Raw genomic sequence first — 19286 nt, forward strand, 5'->3', positions numbered from 1 at the left:
TGAAGGTGCAACAAAGGGCAGCTGAAGAAGGGTTTCCAGCCAGAATACAAAACATTCTGCTCTGAAAACATTTTCACCCTCTGAGGGAAAAGGTTGCCCCTCAGGTTCCTAGTAAATCTTTCCCCACTCACCTAAAACCTATGTCAATTTATCTCAATAATGCCAGCCAAAGAGTCATACAGCATGGAAACAGGCCCTTCAGCCCAACTCACCCACACCAACCCACCTGTCTGCGTTTGCCCCATATCCCTCCGAAACAGTCCTATCCATGTACCTGTCTAAATGTTTCTTAAACATTGCCATAGTACCTGCCTCAACTACCTCCTCCGGCAGCTCATTCCATACACCCAACCACCCTTTGTGTGAAAAAGTTACCCCACAGGTTCCTATTAAATCTTTCCTCTGGCCACCTCTGGTTCTCGATTCCCCTACTCTGGGCAGGAAACAAGCCCACCCAATCTATTCCTGTCATGATTTTGTACACCTCTATAAGATCCCCTCATCCTCCTGTTCTCCAAGGAACAGTGTCCCTGCCTGCTCAATCTCTCCATATCGCCACACACAAAAGCCCAACCAAACAGATAATGTCTTAAGTAAATGTGTCATTTGGATAAGAACATGTCCCAACTGTGCAACAATTTCTCAGTACTACAAAGTATTAACATAGAACATAATACTGTACAGCATGAGGAGAGGCCCTTCAGCCCACAATGCCTGTGCTGAACCTGATGCCAAGTTAAACTAATCTAATTTGCAAAGAAGAGTTTGCAGTCAAATCTAGAGAACTAATTTGGAGAAGTGAGGCTTTGATCGAAGAACTCTTCCTCTCATTATTCGTGGGCTACATTTTCTCCTGGTATTGTCACCCCCTCAGTTTGAGTGTTCCCAGCTGATTCGAGTAATCATTCTTACAAGGCAGCTTCTACTTAAAATTCTCATTAAACCGTAAAATATTGGCTCTGCACATTCATGTTAATCGCGTATAAAATGAGGGAAAAGGGGATTTTCTTTGGATGTACTGCAGAAATGTACTGCACAAATCTCCCCATAGTGTTTAGAATTATCCCAGAAGACCAATGTATCCTGCATTCGATCCACCAAATGATTATAATCAGCAAGAAACATTGAGATGAAGTATTAACAGTCAAGTACAAATTAGGCCAATGCTTGCAGAATTATTCCAACAACATTTTAGTAATATTCCATTTCACAAGACGACATTAAGTTTCCCGTTTTTATAAAGTGGTTACTGCATAAGCTGTACTCAATGGGAATGTGGACATTTCCTCATCTAAATGGAGGTAATTGGCGAATGGAGAGCATCTGGAGAGGTTGGTCACCTATCCATGTTCTCCTGGGGGTCAGGAGGACAGGTCAGGATCCCAATCCTTGTCAGGATTGTGGTCAGAATCCCGACCTAAAAAGTCGCCTATCCAAGTTTTCCAGGGATGCAGCCTGACCTGCTGTTACTCCAGCATTTTGTATCTTACCTTGGTAAACCAGCATCTTCAGTTCTTCGTTTCTACACTGGAGAGGTCCCTATTCAGGAGACTGGAGCCCCATGATTCAATCCATTATCTCGTCCTTCACTGCCACTAAGCCTTCTTAGAGACACTCAGAAAGAAGACAAAAAAAGGGGGATGGGGAGAAAATATCTAGAACTGGAACCATGCACTGAATTCATTCATTCCCTCAAGGACGAATAGAAAGTGTTTAAAAATCTCAAGATGAACCCAACCTGTGTTGAACCACAGTTCTGAAGGATGTATTAGGAGATGTCATACAGCACGGAATCCAGCCCTTTGGCCCAACTTGCGCATGCCGATCAAGATGCCCCACCTGCACTAATCCCACCTGCCCGTGTTTGGCCCATCATCATCCAATACCTAATAAAAGTCTGATCGTGTACGTGTGGATTTGTGTGTGTATACGTGGTTGCCTTTACATCTTCGCAAAAACACTACGCAGTAACGATAACATTTTTACATGTTCCAATTGAAATATTTCCCCTCGAGGCTGAGATCACCTTCACTAAACATTTTATGCTTTATTTCATGCTTTATTTCTTGACATTACTGATTCAACTTTAAAAAAGTCAAAAGATTTTGAATTTAAAATGACCAGCTTCAACTGATGACGTCACAATGGCTCTGCTAGCAGTGATCACCTTCACTGAAGATTTCATCCTATATTCCACGTTATCCGTGATTAAAGCTTTAAAAATGCCAACTTTCACAAGATTTTCACATATTCCGATTCACATTTTTACCCTTTCGGCAGAGACTACCTTCACTGAACATTTTATGCTTTATTTCTCGACATTACTGATTAAAGTTTTAAAAAATCAACAGACTTTGAATTTAAAAAGACCAGCTTAGCTTCAAATGATGATGTCACAATGGCTCAGCTGATTGCTTCACTGAAGATTTCATCCTATATTTCAAGTTATTCGCGATTAAAGCTTTAAAAATGCCAACTTTCACAAGATTTTTACTGTTAAAATCATTCCTGACAGCTTCCAAAACACTTCGATGCAATGTTGCAACACAGGAACACTCTGAACTTTTCACCTCACAGGCGGGAGAGGGAAAATTACAATTGCAACATGCAGGACAAGTGCAATTAGAATTTTTATTAAAGCCCACTGCTGAGGGAGGCAGGGGAGTGCAGGAATCTTACATTTGGGAACGGCTTGAGTTGGAGCACCAAGCTTCCCGTGGGTGCTTTGGGTAGTGAACAGGTGCTTTGGGGACTTGGTCTAGCATCCCTCTGACCTTTCATATTCATGTGCGGTTCCAAACATCTTTAAATGTTATCGTACCAAGTAGTGAACTAAATTTTAGTTTAGTTTAATTTATTATTGTCGAGCGTACGAAGGTACAGTGACAAGCTATTTTGTTGCGTGCCATACGGTCAGTGTAGTTGATAGCAAGAACGTTGGTTGAGATTTCACAGAGTTGACCGTAGAGAGAGCAATCATTGCATGTGCATCTTTGCAATTCAGATGTCATTGTCGTGTGGTGCAGTGGTTCTGCTCCACTCAATTGTCCAGATACTGCTTGAGATGCACTATCCTCATCCGTTGTTGTTGGGATGCTGTCAGAATGCCAAGCAGTGCTCCCTGCGCTGAGCCTAAAGTCTCAGTTTATCCCACTGTGTGCTAAAAACAAGTTCAAAGCCTCTGGAACGACGCCAGACTCGCAAGGACTTCCCCAAACATCAAACTATTCCATTACACCGCACACAACTGTCACTGCCAGAGTGGCCACATGCATCATCTCATCTGCTGCCAAGGAAGGATATATTAAAGCTTCTCGCCACATGATACAGTTTGGCAGAAAATGTGAATTCCCAAGTCTAACACAAGGCAGTCGAACAGTCATTCAATTCCAGCTGATGTTTTAACATTGAGAGCTTCAGTTGGACACAGCTTTTTGCATGCTACTATTTGGCAGCCCTTCACAAAATCTCCACTGGCGTTAGGCCAGGAGGTCTTGCAAATTACCAAATCGACTTCACAACACGATTCTCTCTGCACTTTGTGAAAGACAATGTTGCTAGACGGGAGTCCGTGGTAGCAGAATCCAGCAAGATGTAAGGGCGGCACGGTGGCGCAGCAGTAGAGTTGCTGCCTTCCCGAGACCCGGGTTCGATCCTGACTGCCCCTGCTGTCTGCACGGAGTTTGCACGTTCTCCCTGTGACTGCATGGGTTTTCACCCGATGCTCCGGTTTCCTCCCACATTCCAAAGACGTGTGGGTTTGTAGGTTATTTGGCTTCTGTAAAATTGTAAATTGTCCCTAGCGTGTAGGATAGTGCTAGTGTGTGGGGTGATCGCTGGTCGGCGTGGACTCGGTGGGCTGATGGGCCTGTTTCCCCGCTGTATCTCCAGGGTCTAAAGTAAATCTACATGTTTATTTTCTTTGCACTTGGCCTGTGAATTCATTAAAGCTAGGATGTTCAATGCTACGATGCCACTAGGTGGATATTTTTTTGCACTGCAATTCTCCCTGTACAAATAAAGGAAAATAAACCTGGCAGAATTTTAATGCAAACCTCTAGGATGTTTTGTGGCTCTTCTTGCTTGTTTTTTTTCTCTGCCTCAAGTCCCATCTTTACTCTGCCTCCCCCGTTCCTTAACACCTCATCTTGGTAGTGTAGCTGCCTTACAGCACCAGGGACCCGGGTTCGATCCCGACTACGGGTGCTGGCTGTGTGGAGTTTGCACGTTCTCCCTGTGACCGCTTGGACTTCTTCTGGTTTCCTTCCACATCTCAAAGACATGCAGGGTTATAGGTTAATTGGCCTTTTTAAAATTAGCTCGCGTGTGTAGGGAGTCGATGAGAAAGTTGGATAACATAGAATTACTTTGGAAGTGTAATCAACGGTTGGTGTGGACTTCATGTTTCCATGCTGTATCTCTGAACTAAACTATATTGTGATCATATTTCAAAACTACTCATCGCTTGCAGCTTTGTTGTGACTTGCTAACTGAAATATCCCAAGATTATGTTTTCATTTTAGAGATACAGTGTGGAAACAGGCCCTTCGGCCCACCAAGTCCACACGGACCAGCAATCCCCCATACACTTGTTCTATCCTACACACGAGGGACATTATATTTTTACAGAAGTCAATTAACCTACAAACCTGCACGTCTTTGGAATGTGGGAAGAAACCGGAGCACCCGGAGAAATCCCACGTGGTCACGGGGAGAACGTACAAAATCCGTACAGACGGCAGCCGTAGTCAGGGTTGAACCCGGGTCTCTGGCGCCGTAAGGCAGCAACAACTCTACCCCTGCGCTACCGTGCCACCCCACGTTCTGTTACTCAGTCTTCAAAGTCACTGCAATGTATCTTCAAAAAGGGACAAGCCTTCTGACTGCAGCCAGATGACATTACCTGATTACAAGCCAATAATGGTCACTTCAGATGACTATTCATTCAGAGGCAGGAAGGTTTACACTTCCTCTCAGATAGTGAGAAATCTATAATTGTTCCAGGTTCAGAGTCATAGAATACAGCATGGAAATAGACCCTTCAGACCAACTTGCCCACACCGATCAACATATCCCATCTATACTAGTCCCACCTGCCTGCATTTGGCCCATTTCCCTCTAAACCTGTCCTACCCGTACCTATCTAAACGGCTCTTGAATGTTGTGATAATACCTGCCTCAACTACCTCCTCTGGCAGCTTGTTCCATACACCCACCACCCCTTGTATGAAAATGTTACCCTGCAGGTTCCTATTAAATCTCCCCCCCTCCCCTTAAACCTAAGGTGGTTTCTCTGGTCCCGATTCCCCAACTCCGTGAAAAGACTGGGTTCATTTTCGCTATCTATTCCTCTCTTGATTTCAAACACCTCTATAAGAAGAGTTTATTCTTTCTGCAAATTGGCACCCCAAACCTTTCTTCTGTAAAAACACACACCAGCCATTCACAATGTTCCATTGTTTTACGCTTCACCTCTGGTTTTAACAAAGCATTTTTTTATTTTTTCAGCTGCTCCTTCCAGCCACATTAATTCTGCAACTCTATTTGAGCTTTTCAACACTCGCCATTAGAAGACTTTTCCTTCCTGCAAAAAGACACCCAAATATTTAAACAGTCTGTCTGTTCTTAACTCACCATCCCTTCAGCCTGATAGTCCTGTTTTAAGCTTGACCTTTCTTTCTGACCCCAAAGCATTTTTTCTATTTTTCAATTCTGGTCTGTAAAAAACCACCAGGTTCCATTGTTTTACGCTTCACCTCTGGTTTTAACAAAGCATTTTTTTATTTTTTCAGCTGCTCCTTCCAGCCACATTAATTCTGCAACTCTATTTCTCCTCACCACAGGTGCCATTATTACACCTGCCTTTGGTGCTGACAAGTCAGTTTCATAAGTTAATCACGTCTCAATAGCCTGATAGCTGTCACAAACCCAAGAATCACGGTATTGCTAAGCGGAACCTTGTTTCTTTTGACGCCAACCTCACTGATTGTACCTGTCACTCCTGGTGAAAACTGTGTGGTCTTGTGGCTTTCCAAACACGATTACTTGGTGTGCAGGTAATTCCATGGACAACTTAATTGTAAGATGTCACTTTACATTACGGCACCAAATGATATAATTAGGGGGCTCCTTTGCTAGGGTTTAAATCTATTGGTACTGTTTCAGTATTTTGCTCATTCACAGTTCCAGGTGGCCCTGTGATCCCATTCCATCATGCCCAAAGAGATGCTCAACTGCACCTTCCAAGCAAACCCTGACCACATACCAGATGAAAGAGCTTCAGGAAATGTTCTAACGCTCACAGCCAAACATAGTCAGGGCAGCAGAGTAGCACAGAGGGTGGAGTTGCTGCCTCATAGAGCTAAAGACCCGGGCTCAGGTCACACAGACACGTTCACAAGTTGTATTAGTAGAATTAGGCCCATTGAGTCTACTCCGCCATTCAATCATTGTTGATCTCTGCCTCCTAATCCCACGTTCCTGCCTTCTCCCCAAAATCCTTAACACCCTTTCTAATCAAGAATTTGTCTAATCTCTGCCTTAAAAATATCCACTGACTTGGCTTCCACAGTCATTTGTGGCAATGAGTTCCACAAATTACTCTCCGACTAAAGAAACTCCTCCTCACCTTCTTTCAAAAAGAGCGCCCTTTAATTCTGAGGTCATGACCTCTGGTCCTAGACTCTCCCACCAGTGGAAACATCCTTTCCACATCCACTCTATCTATGCCTTTCATTATTCTGTAAGTTTCAATGAGGTCCTCCCTCAACCTTCTAAACTCCAGTGAGTAGAGGCCTAGTGCTGCCATGCGCTCGCTCATCATATGCTAACCCACTCATTCCTGGAATCATTCTTGTAAACCTCCTCTGGACCCTCTCATCCTTCATCAGATATGGGGCCCAATACAGACAGCAGCCGTAGTCAGGATCGAACCCGGGTCTCTGGCGCTGTAAGGCAGCAGCTCCACGGTTAGGTGCCACCTTGCTGCCCTGTTCTTTAACCTCAACACTATTTTCTAACACTATTCTTCTATTTCTTCATTCCTTTAATGTCTAGGAATTTATCCAACTCCATTATAAAATGAAAACAATGCTGAATGTTTTACCAGCCTCTAATAACCCATGTGTATCTATTTCTATGGAGCCATTGGGAGGGATTTGGCGACTAACTGAACTCAAACTGAATAAAATAGAATTTTACATTTTAATTATAATCCGGATTGGTGGCCAAATCCAAGTTTTGTTTCAGTTTCAAAGTTTGGCAAGCTGTTATTGTTGCAGATAACATGCCTCAGACACAATCAATGTTCCAGGGGAATAGAAAAAAACCCAGCTTGATAGAATGCTTGATCCCCCAAAAATTCCAGGCTCATTTAATTCATGTTCATAAGTTCTAGGAGCAGAATTAGGCCATTCGGCCCATGGAAATATTACTATATTATACGTGTCACAATTTTCTAAAAGTAGGCACATTTTACGATCTCGCTGGCTCTCTACTCCGCTCTGGACCACTTGGACAGCAAAAACTCATATGCCAGGCTGTTATTCATTGATTACAGCTCGGGATGGAGGCGGTGCTGGAGCAGCAGCTGCGGGAGACGATGAAGAACCCTGCCATTATCGGAGTGCTCTGTGCTGATGAACAGGGCCTTAACCTGGGTTGTCGTGGCTCGCTGGTTGATGAACATGTGGGTGTAGTCTCTGTTCTTGCGCAGCAAGCAGCAAAGCTCACCGCCGACCCGACTGATGTGCCTGTCATTTGCCTGGAGTCGCATAATGGGAACATCATCATGATAGGGAAACATGGAAGCATCACCATTGCTGTGCATAAGATGTCCATGTGAAGAGGTGGCTATTGATTGTTTGAAGCATGGAACTTTGTCGCATGGTCTCTGCTGTGGAGTGTACAGGCAGATCTTTATCACTGCTCCTGACCTAGATTGTGTACCAGCCCATTGGTACTCTGGAGAAGTGGGGGGTGAAAGGAAAACTGTTTCTGATCTTTGAGTTAGGAATTAAATTGAAACTCAGTGTAAACAAAAACATTTTTTTTAAATTGATTACAGCTCGGCATTTAATACAATCATCCCCTCCAAGCTGGTTACCAAACTCGCAGAACTGGGTCTCTGCGCATCCCTCTGCAATTGGATCCTCGATTCACAGACCACAGGCTGTTCGAATTGGTGGAAATGTGTCAGCCTCGATAACAATCAGCACGGGAGCACCTCAAGGTTGTACTCACTCACCCCATGCTGTACTCACTCTATACTCATGACTGCATAGCTGGTCATAATGCGAACACCATCATCCTACTGCACTCCAGGGAATAGAGTCCCGGCCAGTTCAACCTCTTCCTATAGCTCAGGCCCTTAAGTCCTGGCAGTGCATGCAGTACTATTGGAAAGTAATATTCTGCTTATTGTAAAGAGAGCTACTCTGCCTAAAATACCTTAACATATATAGTCAAATACAATCCCTATTAAATTAACCTACTTATTATCAGCAGTCACTGTATTTAATCATGAGCTACATATTTTCCACGGAAATTTTTACTAGCGGAATCAAAGGTTAGGGGAGAATAAATGTTCGGCACGGACTAGGAGGGCCGAGTTGGCCTGTTTCCGTGCTGTAATTGTTATATGGTTATATGGTTATGGGGAGAAGGCCGGCACGGGTTATTGATTGTGGATGATCAGCCATGATCACAATGAATGGCGTTGCTGGCTCCTTTCTATGTTTTTTATGTTAATAGCCAATTCTTTCACACAGACCAGACTCCCCACCACTGATTCCATCTACACTACCTGCTGCCTTGGGAAAGCAGCTAACATAATCAAAGACCTTTCCCAGCCCGATCATTCTTTCTCCCCACCAATATTTGGCCGAAGATATAGAAGCTTGAACGCGTGCACCACCAGACTCAGAAACGGCTTCTTCCCCTCTGTTATTAGATTTCTATATGGTCCTTCCATAAGCCAGGATACAGACCTGATTCTCCAACCTATCTAACTGTGGACAATAGACTCTTGCACTGTTACACTACAATGAAGAGAACCTATATTCTGTACTCCGTATCTTTCTTTTCACTCTACCTATTGTACTTGAGTTTGGCTTCATTCATGCTTGTTTTATCTAATTTGATAGGTCAAATGATTGCAAACAAATCTTCTCACTCCTGTTGAGTCACTGTTCAGTCACAGGCTCAAAGCTGAGTTGGTGAATTTTTGGTCCACAGGGTAATAATTACAGATACCATAGAGTTATACAGTACGGAAACAGGCTTTTTGGCCTAACTTGTCCATGCCGACCACGATGCCCCATCTACACTAGTCCCATTTCCCCTTGTTTGGTCCAGATCCTTTGAAACCTTTCCTATTCATGTACGTCTCCAAGTGTCTTTTAATTGCTGTGGAGTATTATCTGATTTCATGGGAGAGTATGCAAATAAAGCTTTTCACTGTACCTCAGTACACATGACAATAATGAATCTAAACCTTCCCCAAATCAAAGGCGGCACGGTGGCGCAGCGGTAGAGTTGCTGCCTTACAGAGACCGAGTTCGATCCTGACTACGGGCACTGTCTGAACAGAGCTTGTACGTTCTCCCTGTGACCGAGTGGGTTTTTTCCGGGTGCTTGGGATTCCTCCCACACTCCAAAGATGTACAGGTTTGTAGGTTAATTGGCTTCTGTAAAAAATCGTAAATTGTCCCCGGTGTGTAGTGTCCAAGGGGATCGTCGGTTAGCATGGACTCGGTGGGCCGAAGGGCTTGTTTCCGTGGTGTATCTCGAAAGTCTATCTCTAAAGTCAAAAATGTGCCTCTTTTTCCCCCCCCCAATCTGATGCCATCTCAATTTCCTATGTTAGTTACACATTGTTTTTCCAGGGAGGTTGTTTCGTACTGACTGACAACGCAAACAAAAGTTCAAGGTTAAAATTAAACTCAAATATAAAACGCAATTAAATCTTGGAAAGCGCTCAACTGCTAAATCCTTAAAATTCCCCACTTATCCAATCCCATGATTAGTGCTCTGTACAGTCTCTACCGCATGGAACTGGACTCCGTGCGACTAAGATCATAAGACATAGAAGCAGAGTCAGGCCATTCGGCCCATTGAGTCTGCTCCGTCATTCGGTCATGGCTGATCTATTTTTCCCACTCAATACCATTCTCCTGCCTTCTCCCCATAATCTTTCATGCCCTTACGAATCAAGAAACTGCACACCTCTGCTTTGCAAGACTCCAAAGATGTACAGATTTGGAGGTTAATTGGCTTAGATTAAATTGTAAATTGTCCCTCAGTGTGTAGGATAGTGTTAGTGTCTGTGGTGACCACTGGGTTGTGTGGACTCGGTGGGCCGAAGGGCCCGTTTCCATGCTGTATCACGAAAGTCTATAGTCTTAAAATACCCGACGGCTTGGCCTCCACAGACGTCTGCGGCAATGATTTCCACAGATCACCACCTTCCGGCTAAATTCCTCTTCATCACCTCTCTAAAGGTACATCCTTTTATTCTGAGGCAGTGCCCTCTGGTCCTGAACTCCCCCACTACTGGAAACATCCTTTCCACGTCCACTCTATCCAGGCCTTCCACGTGTTGGTGAAAGCCTCATGCATGTACACAGATGCCGTGTTTAGCTCTCCATGGAAGTAGTACACCACAGAGTTAGACTCCGCTACTTTGCACCGAATGGCAATGCACTGTAAATGATCTCCCGTGGATACGTGCCAGCTCTCATAATTACAGATATCATTAATTATATCTATCATTATAAGTGCGTACTCTCCCCCACTCCCTCTCTCACACACACACACACACACACACGCACACATATCATGCCAAGATGGGGCACGTGGTCTACAGTGCTTGCCAGAAGATATCTGGATCAGGCTTTGCCTTCGATATCAATGGCGGCACGGTGGCGCTGCGGTAGAGTTGCAGCCTTTCAGCGCCAGAGACCCGGGTTCGATCCTGTCTACGGGTGCTGTCTGTAGGTGTTTGCACGTTCCCCCCGCGACCACGTGGGTTTTCTCCAAGATCTCCGGTTTCCTCCCACACTCCAAAGACACACAGGATTGTTGGTTAATTGGCTTGGTATAATTGTAAATTGTCCCTAGTCTGTGCAGGGCAGTGTAAGTGTGCGGGGATCGCTGGTTGGCGCAGGCTCGGTGGATGTGGTCAGGATTGAACCCGGGTTTCTGGTGCCGTAAGGCAGCAACTCTGCTGCTGTTCCACCGGGCTGCCCTTTCTCTGCATCTGGATCGGAATATGATTCAAAAAGAGCAAATAATTTGCAGGGTGCCATTTATAAATTGATCAGGTCAAGTAGAAATCGATGCAAAATGACTGGCTTTCTTTGTGGCTCAAGAATATTTTGTTTCCCTGTTTGTTCCTTTATTGTTGTCACGTGTATCCGAACTCAAATGAAATGCTTTGGTCTGCGTGCTGTCAAATCTATACACTAATACAACTGAGCTGTCCATGGTACAAAGTAAAAGGATAAAGTGTACAGCATTTAGTGCAAAGATATAACATTGAAGTCCGATTAAAGACAGTTCAAAGGTCTCCAGTGAGGTAGATGGGAGGTCAGGACCACACTCTAGCTGGTGAGAGGTCGGATCGGTTGCCTGATAACAGCTGGGAAGAAACTGTACCTGAATCTGGAGGGGAATGTTTTCTAAATGTGTAGGGAGGCACTGCAGATGCTGGTTTAAACCGAAGATAGACACAGAAAGCTGGAGTAACCCAGCGGATCAGACAGCATCTCTGACATTTTGGGTCAAGTCTAAAGAAGGGTCTCGACCTGAAACATCACCTATTCCTTTTCTCCGGGGATTCTCCGGGGCTTTTTATTTTTATCTTTGGTATGTATTTTCAAACTCTAACTTCCAGGTAAAGGAACAGTTGCTCTGCAGCTTTTAACGCCACAAAACACATTTGAAGCAAAGAAAATATAGAGAGAATAAAAGAGACAGACAGAGAGAAAAATTGTTGATTCACAAAGTGCCCTGTATTAACAAAGGGCACAAAGTGCTGGAGTAACTCAGCGGGTCAGGTTGCATCTCTGAAGAACATAGATAGGTGACGTTTCAGGTCGGGACCCTTCATCAGACTCCATAGGTAATTAATGTAAAGTGTAGACTGTTTTTCACCCTCCATAGAGACCTGCTGAGTGTTTCAAACATTTTCTGTTTTTGATAAGGCATAGATATTTGGGGGGGGGGGGGGGGGGGGGGGGGGGGGGGGTAATTGGGTCATTAAAACATCAATGCATACGCATGTAAAGTTAAAAGTCATGGGCATAACTTAAAACCAAACTGGTTCAAATAGGATACCTGCTACACCTTACCAATGCATTACTGTGCAGTCTTAATTGAAGATCTGATTGACGCAGGAACAAAGTATGAAACATAATTTGGTCACAGAGAATAGATCAGAGGTACACAATGGCACTTTTCTCTTCATTTAATTAGATACTTCCTGAATGATGAAAAGCCTAAATAGAGTGGATGTGGAGGGGATGTTTCCACTAGTGTGTGAGTCTAGGACCAGAGGGCACAACCTCAGAATAAAAGGACCTACCTTTAGAATGGAGATGAGGAGGCAATTATTTTGCCAGAGGGTGGTGAATCTGTGAAATGCATTGCCACAGATGGTGGTGGAGGCCAAGTCATTGGGTATTTTTGAAAAGCAGTGGTTGATAGGTTCTTGATTAGTAAGGGCATTAAAGGTTATGGGGAAAAACCCATATGGATTTGTTCGGCAAAATATAGATCAGCCATGATTGAATGGCGGGGCTGACTCGATGGACTGCTCCTATGTCTTATACCTGATGTCGATTTTGTAAGGATGAGAAAGCAGTTGTCTCACAGCGAAAATTAATTTAGATGTCCTTTGTCACCAAGGACTCTTTATCTGATCAGCTGCCATTTCCAGGCCAACAGATGTAACAAGTTAATGCACCTTAAGTCCCTGCCGCAGAAAAGAATCCATCAAAATAGAGAATAACACTGGCTTTAAAAATAAAGCCAGAAACACAAATAATAAGTTACTTTGCGACCAAGCCCACTGGGACACGGTGAGCTATCGAACGTGAGAATTCAGTGGCTTGAACTGTTCGGAGTAATCCACAAATTTTGACCTCTTTTCAACAAGAAAATCTTCCATAAACTTACGTTCATTGATCTTCTGACTTTGGAAGCAGTAAAACTCCTTATGTGTAATCAGGTTGGGCAGACCTCTGAACAGGCTTCGACACAACTTGCATTCAAAGATAGTGTCCACCTCTTTCAGCAAAAGATGCTTCAATTGTGTGGTTCCTGTGGGCACAAAATCTCGAGTCAAGTACGTTTCATTGTCATTTGTACTGAATTGGAACAATGAAATTCTTACTTGAAGCAGCATAACACGCCTCTAAACACCATACTTAAGAGACAACATCCATAATAAATAATAGATAACAGATATTCTCAATAACCTATATCCTTAAAATACCACCTGCAGTCAATAAAACTTAAATAAAGATTTCCTCGAATTTTGCATTTAATTTTTGTTTATTATTTTCTGGTCTTTTTATAAAAAATCAGCAAGAATTTACTTTTAATTGGAGACTTGTTTAAACAAACACAAAGTGTACCTGGGGAAATTATCACAATGAACCAGCTAATTGTTCACTGCTGCATCAGCTTGCACCAATCTGAACATCTCCTTAAAATAGCCAGTTACATTATCAAGAGAGACAAAAGGAACTGCAGATGCTGGAATCTTGATCAAAACACAAAGTGCTGGAGTAACGCAGCAGGTCAGGCAGCATCTGTGGAGGGAAATACTAGAGGGCATAAGGTACGGTGAGAGGGGCAAAGATTAGAGGAGATGTGCAGTGTGGTGAGTGTTTAAAACTCACTGCCAGGGTTGGTGGTGGAGGCAGATGAGTAGTGGCATTTAAGCTGAAGAAGAGTAGAAGGGTTCCGACCAGGAACATAACCTGTTCCTTTTCTCCAGAGATGCTGCCTGACCCGCAGGTTTGCTCCAGCACTTTGTGTCTATCAGTGGTATTTAAGAGACTTTTGGATGGGCATATGGATACGCAGGGAGTGGAGGGATATGGATTACATGCAGGAAGATCAAATGTTGGTCTTGCATCATGTTCGGTGCAGACATTGTGGGCCGAAGGGCCTGTTCTTGTTCTATCTTCTATGGGGTGTTTCAGGTTGGGACCCTTCTTCAGACTATCATTATCAAAAGACTGTACTGGGACTATGGAAAGTAAGGACCGTGATAAAAGTTAAACTAAGCATTCCACATGTGACAGCAATTTAATTCTCTTTGAGTTGCAGATAATAATAGGGTTCTGACGCTGATTTGAATCCCTGACAATTCCACAGGTGTGCTTCAGTAATCTAACCAGAAACACAATCACTGGCACTTATGGCATGCTTAGTTTTATTTTTTATCATGGCTTAAGAAAAAAATCGTCTATGAAGGTCAGTTGTAGAGATCAGGTGCCATTATGTAGAGAAGGGGTGATGAACCCGTGGCCTCCGAGCCCAATGCGGCCCGCGATTTCCCCGATGCCAGAGCGGGCTGCAGCTGTCCGCGGTGCCCGATCGGACTGCGATCACGGCGCAATCCGGCACGCATGAAGTCGCATTTTGCCCGTGACCTAAAATGAGTTTGACACTCCCTGACGTAGAGGAACACTTTTTACACTGGAGTTTCGGCAAAACACAAGGGTCAAGACTGTTTTAATGTCATACATCCCAGATAGGACAATGACATTTTTACTTGCAGGAGCACAACAGAAAATAGGTAAACATAGTACACTGTAAACAATATAATAAACAAGGAGGAAAACGGTATGCATCAAAGACAGTTCTCAGTACGTCAACTTTTACCTGTTCGGAAGCACTCAATGATTTGCTGAATTCCTGATTTTGACGTCGGAAGCTGTTGTTGTAACAAGGGAGGATCACCTATTTCCTGAACATAGGCTGGAAAATGTACAAACAAACAAAAGCTTTAGAGATCAAGTTATCATGATCTCTTACACTTAATTTAGACCAAATCAGTATCACATCCAGGGTTAAAAATTAAATGATGCTGTGGGGTACATTGCAACAAACCTCCCAATTTATTTGTATAAAACTCCTTCATCTGCTGGTTCCACCAGGTATCCGCATTGCATTAAGTTGGCAGAAGTATTTTCCCACAGTGTCCTCGTATGCCTGCGGTTTATTGTTTAGTTTAGTTAAGAGACAGAGTGCAGAAACAGGCCCTTCAGCCCACCAAGTCCACACTCACCAGCGATCCCCGCACACTAACACTATCCTACACACACCACTAGGGACAATTTACAATATTACCAATCTAATTAGCCTACAAACCTGTACGCCTTTGGAGTGTGGGAGGAAACCGGAGCACCTGGAGAAAACCCACGCAGGTCACGGGGAGAACTAACTAACTCCATACAGACAACGCTGTAATCAGGATCGAACCTGGGTTCTCTGGGGCCGTAAGACAGCAACTCTACCACTGCGCCACTGTGCCGCCCTTGCTTAACGTTAAAATAAACTGGCCTCAAGCACCATTAATGAAACTATTACTGCTAATAGATTTCCCCATAGTTTTGCGTACAATATGTTAGATGTTTTATTGCTTCTTAATAATAGAAATGCAATGCTATGTAGTTACTGCTGAGATTAAATAGTTTTAGGCCAAACATCTCGTTTAAGGCCCTATAATCTTAGTGCAGGAGAAGAAACATGATATAAATGTTTAAGAAGGAATTGCAGATGCTGGAATTTCGAAGGTAGACAAAAATGCTGGAGAAACTCAGCGGGTGAGGCAGCATCTATGGAGCGAAGGAAATAGGCAACGTTTCGGGCCGAAACCCTTCTTCAGACTGAAATGTTATTTCCTTCATGAAGCTGCAAACTGGTAAGTAGCTGTAAATGTTTGTCCTCATATTTATAGAACAAAGTAGTTGGTTTAGTAGTCAGTTCAGAGATATACAACATGGAAACAGGCCCTTTGGCCCACCGAGTCCATGTCGGCCTGTGATCATCTGTTCACACTAGTTCTATGTTATCCCACTTTCCCATCCACGTCCTGCACACTAGGGGCAATTTAGAGGCCAATTAACCTGGTAACCTGCATGTCTTTGGGATGTGGGAGGAAACCGGAGCACCCAGAGGAAATCCACACAGTCACAGGTTGAATGTACAAACTTCATTCACCCTGACAGCACCCGAGGTCAGGATCAAACACGGGTCTCTGGTGCTGTGAGGCTGCGAGCGACACTGTGTCACCAAAATAAACCACATGGATCATTACTGCTAAATGTCTCATTATAAAACATCTCCCTGCAATAATACTGTCACTGGGGATACCAGTGGATTTAAGCCAATTATGCTTTGTTAGAGGGAATGGAGTTATATAGATATTGGATCGTGCTTTCCACACCTGCACTGCTTTTGTTATTAACAGCTAATAGGGCTGTTATCGCTGCCCCAGATCACCATCCAAGATAGCACAGCCTCCTAACTATTATTATGCAGTTGTTGTGCACATTTCAACAGTGTCCTGAGCAGCATTTAGCATCATTTAGGGCGGCACGGTGGCGCAGTGCTAGAGTTTCTGCCTTGCTGCACCAGGGACCCAGATTCGGTCCTGAATACGGGTCCTGTCTATACAGAGTTTGTACGATCTCCCTGTGACCACGTGGGTTTTCTCTGGGAGCTCCAGTTTCCCCCTGCACTCCAAAGACGTACAAGTTTGTAGGTTATTTGGCTTCGATAAAGACAATAGACAATAGGTGCAGGAGTAGGCCATTCGGCCCTTCATTCAAGTGATCATGGCTGATCATCCCCAATCAGTTCCTGCCTTCTCTCCATGTCCCCTGACTCCGCTATTTTTAAGAGCCCTATCTAGCTCTCTCTTGAAAGCATCCAGAGAACCTGCCTCCACCGCCCTCTGAGGCAGAGAATTCCACAGACTCACCACTCTCTGTGAGAAAAAGCGTTTCCTCGTCTCCGTTCTAAAATGGCTTACTCCTTATTCTTAAACTATGGCCCCTGGTTCTGGATAAGATTCTTGATTAGAACAGGTGTCAAGGGTTATGGGGAGAAGGCAGGAGAATGGGATTAGGAGGCGGAGATCAGCCATGATTGAATGGCGGAGTAGACTCGATGGGCCGAATGGCCTAAATCTAGTCCTGGTAAATTGTCCATAATGTGAAGGATAGTGCTAGCGTTCGGGGATTGCTGGTCGGTCCGGACTCGGTGGGCTGAAGGACTGGTTTCCATGCTGTATCTCTAAACTAAACTAATCCTACCAGGGTAAAGATCAGATGATTCTAATGATGGAGAACTTCCCCTGATTGCCAATTTAAGCAGGAAATGTATTAGCAAAGAGTTTGACAGTACCTGGTCCACAGCAGCCATAGTGGTGGATATCCGTCTGGCAACATTTGTCCTTCAATGGTGTTTTTTGAACCCGCAACTTATTCTCTTCGATGTCGGATTCAATCTGATTATTGTACTATCAAGAGCAAGGTGGGAGAGAAGTTACAAACCACAAAATCATTAATCACATGTACATATATTGAAATACATCGATGAAAGCACATATTTCTCAGTGCTTTTACTTTGGGTAGTAATATTTTCAGCAGAATACAAGGGCCAAGCACAGTGGCTCAGCGGTAGAGTTGCTGCCTTACAGAGCCAGACACCTGGGTTTGATCCTGACTACGTGGGCTCTCTGTACAGGGATAGTACGCTCTCCCTGTGACCACGTGGGTTTTACCCGGGTGCTCTGGTTTTCCACAAAGGCCTGCAGGTTTGTACGTTAATTGGCTTTTGTAAAAAAATGGTCTCTAGTGTGTAGGATAGACTTATACGGGTGATTGCTGTTCAGCTTGGTGGGCTGAAGGGCCTGGTTCTACGCAGAATTTCTAAATTAAACTAAACAAGCAAGTAAATGTGTGATTTATAGCCCTGTCCCATGGTACGAGTTCATTCCAAGAGCTCTCCCGAGTTAAAAAAAAATCAAACTCGTGGTAAGCACGGGGAATGAATGTAGCGGGTACGTCGGAGCTCGGGGACGTCTCTTAGCGGCTCGTAACGCTAAGGGCAGGTACTCGTGAAGACTCGCTAACGGCAGGTAAGCACGGGAAGGCTCGTGAAGATTTTTCAACATGTTGATAAATGTCCACGAGAGCCCCGAGTACCGACGAGTGGCCATTACCGTAAATCTCCGAGTTCGAATCAGGGAAAACTCGGGAGAACTCTTGGAATGAACTCATACTGTGGGATGGGGCTTCAAAACAGCAGCATTAAAGGATTAATTCATAATGTGATAGGAGCTGAATTAGTGCCATTCGGCCCATCAAATCCATACCTCCTCCGTTCAATCATGACTGATCTATCTTTCCCTCTCAACCCCATTCTCCTGCCTTCTGGCGGGAGGCTGGCTGGACTATGGTGCCTTCCTCACCTGAGTGCCATTTATGTTATGTTGTGTTGTGGACTTTCTGTGTTTGTGCTTTTTTTAAATTTTTAATTCAATTTCAATTTTATTTTTAATATGTTTTATTATTTATTTATTATTTATTTTTATTATTTTTCTTGTGATTTTTTTAACGATGCTGCCTGTACGGGAAATTCATTTCGTTGTCTCAAATTGAGACAATGACAATGAATTTGAATACAATACAATACAATACAATTCTCCCCATAACCCCTGACACCCGTACTAATCAAGAATCTATCTATCTCTGCCTTAAAAAATATCCATTGACTTGGCCTCCAATGAATTCCACAGATTCACCAACACTAGGTCCACTGGCTAACTATGGTTTTGATTTCTTGTGCTCCATTGACAAATAGTACTGCTGAAATATAGTCAACGTTTACACAGTAACCTGGTCCTGTCACAAAATTGATAAGAAAAAGCGAAATTTTAATTTAATTAAAAAGAAATTCAATGGAGGAACCGGTTTTAAATGTGGATGTAAAGTATTCTCTCTCTGTTTAATGATCCCCTTGTATCTGGGATAGAAGCCTCCTCGATTAAAGACAGGGAAGATTCAATCTCAGCCACGAGGGACATTTGAGCTTACAATGGGTAGATTTATCTTGCCTGCGGTGTTATAAATAGACTTCCAAGTTAATTATCCGAGGAAGTTTTCCCATGATCCGTATAACGTGGAACTCCATGCATGAGTTTATTTTAGTTTAGAGATACAGCATTGGAACAGGCCCTTCAGCCCACGGGGTCCATGCCGACC

At 43.8% G+C, this 19286-nt stretch overlaps 2 protein-coding genes across 2 annotated transcripts in view; one reads left to right on the forward strand and one right to left on the reverse strand.

Moving 5' to 3' along the window:
- Positions 1–19286, reverse strand: part of LOC129706197 (zinc finger protein 800-like) — a 101553-nt gene that overhangs the window by 17798 nt on the left and 64469 nt on the right. Inside the window, 3 exon segments of the mRNA XM_055650258.1 lie at positions 13177–13320; positions 14896–14991; positions 17425–17539. Coding sequence (XP_055506233.1) covers positions 13177–13320; positions 14896–14991; positions 17425–17539 — 355 coding nt within the window.
- LOC129706198 (ragulator complex protein LAMTOR5-like) lies at positions 7507–8055 on the forward strand. The gene has a single exon (XM_055650259.1). The coding sequence runs from the start codon at positions 7565–7567 to the stop codon at positions 7841–7843; it is 279 nt and encodes a 92-aa protein (XP_055506234.1). The 5' UTR covers positions 7507–7564; the 3' UTR covers positions 7844–8055.

Source organism: Leucoraja erinacea, chromosome 19, assembly GCF_028641065.1.
Source record: "Leucoraja erinacea ecotype New England chromosome 19, Leri_hhj_1, whole genome shotgun sequence".
Lineage (NCBI taxonomy): Eukaryota > Metazoa > Chordata > Chondrichthyes > Rajiformes > Rajidae > Leucoraja > Leucoraja erinaceus.

What these genes read in the sequence shown, in the direction of transcription:
- LOC129706198 (XM_055650259.1), top strand. Translation starts at nt 7,565, where the DNA reads ATGGAGGCGGTGCTGGAGCAGCAGCTGCGGGAGACGATGAAGAACCCT.